This window comes from Brienomyrus brachyistius, chromosome 11 (genome assembly GCF_023856365.1).
Source record: "Brienomyrus brachyistius isolate T26 chromosome 11, BBRACH_0.4, whole genome shotgun sequence".
NCBI lineage: Eukaryota > Metazoa > Chordata > Actinopteri > Osteoglossiformes > Mormyridae > Brienomyrus > Brienomyrus brachyistius.
Genome location: NC_064543.1, coordinates 850,430 through 856,429, shown reverse-complemented (window position 1 = coordinate 856,429; position 6,000 = coordinate 850,430). Strand labels below are relative to the sequence as shown.

At 47.0% G+C, this 6,000-nt stretch overlaps 1 protein-coding gene across 6 annotated transcripts in view; it reads left to right on the top strand.

Annotated features, from left to right (window-relative positions):
• Positions 1-271: 271 nt before the first annotated feature.
• The window catches only part of neo1a (neogenin 1a), a 118,090-nt gene continuing 112,361 nt past the window's right edge, over positions 272-6,000 (top strand). For all 6 annotated transcript variants that reach the window (XM_049031582.1, XM_049031580.1, XM_049031579.1 and 3 more), the window contains exon 1: positions 272-741. In XM_049031582.1, coding sequence (XP_048887539.1) covers positions 654-741 — 88 coding nt within the window. In that variant the 5' untranslated portion in view covers positions 272-653. The remainder of the gene's footprint in view (positions 742-6,000) is intronic.

Sequence of the window (6,000 nt, the reverse complement as noted above, 5' to 3'; positions counted from 1 at the left end):
GTTACAGGGCACGCAGGGCAGGGATATGCCTGTCAGTCGCAGATCACACGAACACACACTGCAACCTTAATGCATTTAATTTAAGAAAATGTCACCCAGGTCCAGCGACGCCGTGCTTTTGACTCGCTGCTCTGCGCTTCCTGAATCCATTTCCTCCTGCGCTCCAGTCCCGCTTTTGCGGGGATCCGCTCCGGATTCCTGCTCACTTGGCTTTCAGTAGTAGCGGCTCCGTCTCTGGCGGCGGGGCAAGATTTTCTGTTTCCCCCTTCGCATTTTCGGATAGTCTTTTCCTTCATTGTCCGCTATTTGTGATCAGAGGTTAAGGCCGATGCCGCCACGTTCCGATCGCTCCCCTTTGACCATGGATTGACTTCAAGCTTTTCTTTAACCCCCCCAAACTGGAGAAAGCAGTCAGATCCATCGCTTCTCCTTGCCCGTCTTCTCCACACTACTAGCTGGCCAACTAGCTAAATGTTTTCACCGGCTGGCTTCAAACCTCTCAGCTGCCGAATGTTTAGTAACGTTGCTGCGGAGAAACAGTGAACTTCTTCGCTTCCCAGTCGCAAGGAGCGAAAGGGGCGGCGGAGGATCTAAAATACGGATTTCCCCGAAGCTTTTTGTATAAACACTAATTATTTTTTTTCTGAAAAGTGATGGCGGAGCGGGGAGCACGATTGCTCCTCTCCCTCTCTTGTCTCACCTTTCTTTATTCGACCACCTTGACCAAGCATGCTGACAAAGGTAAGGTTTCCAGCCTCACATCTCACCTTGATCATTTCTTTTCTAGCAGACCATTGTGATAAAGATGCTTCTGCAAACCAAGGACGACCTGTAAAGTTGCGGAACTCCCCAGGAATGCCTCCGCACCAGGAGTAATGGAATCTCGCTCCATTCAATGGTTACTTAGTTGGGCGCATAACTGGTTATTAATGGGCACAGCTACGTTTAGCTATAACTACCCGTGGCGTGTTGCTGATAAGACCCACGATTCACTAAAGGCTTATTCTCTGATCACTGTGCACATTGAGTCATTGTAGATGTAGTTCATATGTATTTAATTTCGCATTTCTTTCCAAGACACACACTCAGCGTTCTGAGCTCACAGTTCGTGAAACGAATTGGGATGTATCGGTAAACATGGTTATTGTTGTAGGTAATTCTCAGTGTTAAGAAGCTTTATCCCATGCTATGGGGTGAGACCAGATTGTTTTGTGAGGGTGCGGGCCGCTGGGGGGGACATTGTCTCATTGTAACGCTGGTTACCTGTATGATATTTTATTTATGGTGGAGATTTCTTTAAAAGCGAGAGGGCCTTAAACACGACGTGAACATATCCGCCTATACAGATGGTTCTTTCCCCCTAATAATTACACAGAACTACATAATTACTACTGGTGGCTGTGCGTCTATTTTTACGCTGTCTGCTGTCCGGACGGTGTCTCTAAAAAAAGTCTCCGCGAAACAGACAACATAAAACACTGTGACAAATGTAAAATAAAACAACAGGTTACTACAATCAAAAGAGAGTATCGCATATTGTTAACGCGACAATTTAGTTTTACTGAATATAAGTCAACTCTTTGGAATTAGTCTGTCACTATCTAATAATATAGTTTTTTTTTTCGGGGGATAAAACTAGCTGTAGATGAAATAAGCGTTTCACGTATGTATCATTTCATCTAGGTGTATGTATAAATAGTATTCTGGCATTTTTTATTTATTTAAAAAAGCGTATAGTTTCCTACACTGGCAAAAACCAGCATGGCACAGTCTCTCCAGACCAGCTGGAACATCCATTTAAATGGTGGTTAAAGTTCTGTGATGTTTGGAGGCTGCACGCAAAGTAATAATTTTTCAAATTCATGTCCAAAAACATACAGTCGTATAAATGCGTGCATTTTTAAATGAAATGGAAACGTAAGCTTGCGAAGAGTTACCTTTGGCCCAAGTGAGACTGTAATGTGATATATCTCTGAATTTCAGCATATGCCTCTGAAGGATTATGGCTTTTTGTGCTGAGAATCCTTAGTGTGGAGTCACGTGACTCGGGTGCGCATCGCATGGAGCGGCCGCCGTATATCTGCTCTAACAAAGCGGCAACTGCCTGCTGTTACTTCTTAAACATCTAGAGGATGGAAATGTCATTTTCAAAACAATAAACGAAGCATTATTCTGTTACATGAGAAATTATATTGATGCGAAACTTAGATTTTTAAAGACAAAAATGGCATTCTGATTTGGGTGGACTGGCTGCCCTAGCCGAGGAAATGAGTGGCACGCGGGGAGCGGTGTGGTGGGGAGCTGCTGGGCTCGGCCGCGCGAGGCACTTGACAGAGCCTCTCCCCAGCATGAAAAGGGCTTGGCAGTGGTTTTAAAAAAATGCATGCTTTGCTGGAGATCAGTACAAAGGCAGGAATGGGGGGTAGGGTGAAGTGGGCAGAATCTCCCTGGAAAGTAATAAAACCAGGAGATTAAGGGGAGGGGGGAGTTCCTTTGGGGGGCGAGGACTTTGGGGAATTGCAGTGGGGGCTGTACGGGGAGCGTAAGTTTCAGATTACTAATTGCAGGGGTCCCCTTCTGGAAAATGTCTGTTTATTTTAAACGCATTTTTTTAAACTTTACTCCGCTCAGGCTGCTCCTCTGATTCATACCAGGAACAACCTTATGTGCTGGAAATGCTTTTTGTAACTGAACAGATCTCATCTTACAGCATTTCTCAATTTATTTTGTGAATGTGTGTAATGGAATTTGGGTATGGTTAGTTGCATAGATGAATTGCAGGTAGATGTAGGGAAATGAAGCTGTCATTTTAGCTGTAATATGATCTATCAATGTTCTCCTTCCAGTATATTGCGTAAAAACTAAGGCTGTAATACTCCCCCCCCCCCCCCCCCCCCCCCCCCCCGCTGAACTCGCTTCACCTGCCCCCAGTCCTAGCTGGTCCATGATGTTCTGCTCATCACATTGCTTTTACTGGTGGCTTTATTGCCATCACGATTCTTGCTATCGGAATGGTTAAATTAATATCGTCCAGCCTTTGGAGCTGGGTCACTGCGCAAGTGACTTCCTGGCTTCACAGCACACTGACATCCGTCGGGCTCCCTGGATCGCTTGTGCTTGTAGATCCATCTCATGCACTGGCTTATCACTGGGTTCCTGAAACCAGAGCGGCGTTACTCAAATTCTTCACTTTGTCAAGATTACCTCTGTGGCATGTTCTGCTACCCAGGGCTGTCTGGGGATTGTCTCAGGTGACGAAATGCTCTGTGAATTTGCCCCTGCCAGGCTCCACATAAAAGCCAGTGTGTCGGCGACCCGACCGAGCTGCTCGCCGCAGTTACAGTAATAACCACGTCATGCTGTGGTGCCCAGCCTGGCTCAGTGCACCCATTTGTAATTACTTAAATTTGTTATGTTAAATTGTAATGGGGAATTTGTTGATAATTGATTTTCGGAAAGGGAATTTGACCTCTGGCACTGCTGCTGAGGATCGCGAAGATAATGACTTAAATCCACGAGCTTTGGGAGAGGCGTCTCCGTCAGTGTGGGTGTGGCGCTTTTAATTAATTTGATAGCTTCCATTAACGACTTCGGCGCATTACCTTCTGGCATCATGCTAACGGTGAAATAAGTTGATATTCTTTGTGTTTAGTGCCTTTATATTACCTGTGACTCTTCGCCTGGAATGGACCCCCACCTTCAGTATGACACTGTATATTAATGACTGATTTATGTGGCCAGAGGACTCATAATTGCCTATTGACGTCACCCACTAGGAAGGGAATAATTGCATGTTTATCCAAGCGGTTTATTCATTAGTTTAGTTAATTATGATACCCTGGTTAACACATACATTCGGTGTCTTACATCCAAAATATATGGAGTGGCAGTGGAGGGTGACCCTCTGGCGATGATGCCTTGGGAAGGCTGGCAAATCACTGTTCCCTGTGTAACTTGGTGAAACTGACAATTTCCGTTACAGCTTAGTATCTGTTCCACTCTTCATTAATTATGTTTGGTTAGCAAAGAAAACAAAAGGACCGTTATTAAAGGCTGTGATTATCATAATTTGTTTCTGCTATTTCTGTGCGTTTAATCTGTGTTTGCCTGCAGTGTTTGTTGAGGGGGGGTGGGGTGGAGGCCTGTTGCTTTCCATTGAACAAACGCATCATTTTTATCTAGGATTGACGCTTTTGGGGGGGGGGGGGTCATAGCCACCGCTGGCTGCCGGCACTGGCTTTTGGGACGGCTCACGCATTCCGTGAAGATGTTATCCTTTGGCTAATAGAGCCTTATGAGGGGAATCTGATGGAACATTTGTACATGGCACCTAGGTGACTGGTTCCAGACGCCAAACAGGCCGTTCTGTCAGAGGTTAGGTTACCCATTTGGCTCATGCTAATGATTGTGAATAATATGAGGATTATCGGGCACTTGTCAAGCCGAAGATGGTTTTCACTGACGTGCGCATGGGGGCGGGTGTGGAGGAACAGAAGTCCTGGGGGCTGAATTAATGTGTGGTGCTTGTGTTTATTCCTTTGCATGTCACTCACAGTCGTGAAAATGGGGGAGGGGGGCTGAGTAGCCGGTTACTGTGAAGATAAGGGGGCCTGGAGGAGGTGCTGTGCGCGCTGGTTCTGGGGTGTGTCAGCACTGGAGGAGGCGCTGTGCTCGCCGGTTCTGGGGTGTGTCAGCACTGGAGGAGGCGCTGTGCGCGCCGGTTCTGGGGTGTGTCAGCACTGGAGGAGGCGCTGTGCGCGCCGGTTCTGGGGTGTGTCAGCACTGGAGGAGGCGCTGTGCGCGCCGGTTCTGGGGTGTGTCAGCACAGTGCACTGATGCCTTCCTTTTACTTTTTGGCTTGTAATGGAAGCTTAAAGTTGATGAGTTCAATTTTGACGTTTGCTACCGGCAAACCTCTCCACTGTTCATGATCGGGTTGAATTTAAGTTGAAGTGTTTATTTGCCCTGTCAGCTACTAAATATATTTCTCCGTGCTTGTTGTAAAGTTCACAAACCTTGTTTTACCCCACCGTGCTGCATGAGTGCCGGCTCGTGCCCTTGCTGGTCAGCAGCTTCCAGACTGACTGAAGAAGGTGAGCATGCGGCAAAGGTGCCTGTGTTGTTGACGCGAGTGAAGCAGCGGTCCGCTCTCCTTCCGTTGGCCTCCCTGCTGTCGTTAATGCCAGGCATCCTCTGGAGTGGAGTATGGCGTTTGGGCAGGGGGGCTTCTGTGTGCCCCCCCATTTCAAGGCCGCCGACAGGCCCAGGTCAACAGGTGTGCAAGCTAAATACAGGCCCGGCAGCAGACCTACAGAGGCCCTGGTGGAACCCGAGGTTAAGGCTGGTTCATACTTCACACACTCGTGTATCCACTCTGCGTATATGTCTTCACTCTCTTTGCACATGCCTCAGTGTATTGAACATATGATTTTATTAATGATAATAATAATAATAATAATAGTTTAAAGCACATGTACCCCGGCAGTGAGGTTTGTGTCGGTTTTCTGTTTCACAAATTCAGAGACTCACCGGGTTGCCAGTTTTGGTCGGCTGGCTGGCATAAGATTTTCAATTGGACACTGAAGCCAGCCAGCACGTTCCTATGTACGTAACAGTTTTTATTACCTTGTAAATAGTCTGTAGGATTTACAAACTACCCCAGCGCTCGTCAAAGCATCCAGGTTGGTATTTAAAGTGGATGCCAGCGAATCGATCATGCACATGTCCAGAGTTTAGCATATACTGCCGCGTGGACTTGCATATACCGCCGCGTGCACTTGCATATACCGCCGCGTGCACTTGCATTTTGGAGTGCAGCAGGCGTTCATTCACAGAGGCGCACAATGACGTCAGACGCATCATAAACATTTGAGTGGACATGTCCTCTAGCACTCATGCGGAGAAGCATGAACCAGCCTTTAAGCAACGGTCTCCCTCCCTGTCCCTTTCTGGGACAGTCACATTCGGCCCTGACTGCTGACCAGCAATCCCATTAAAAAG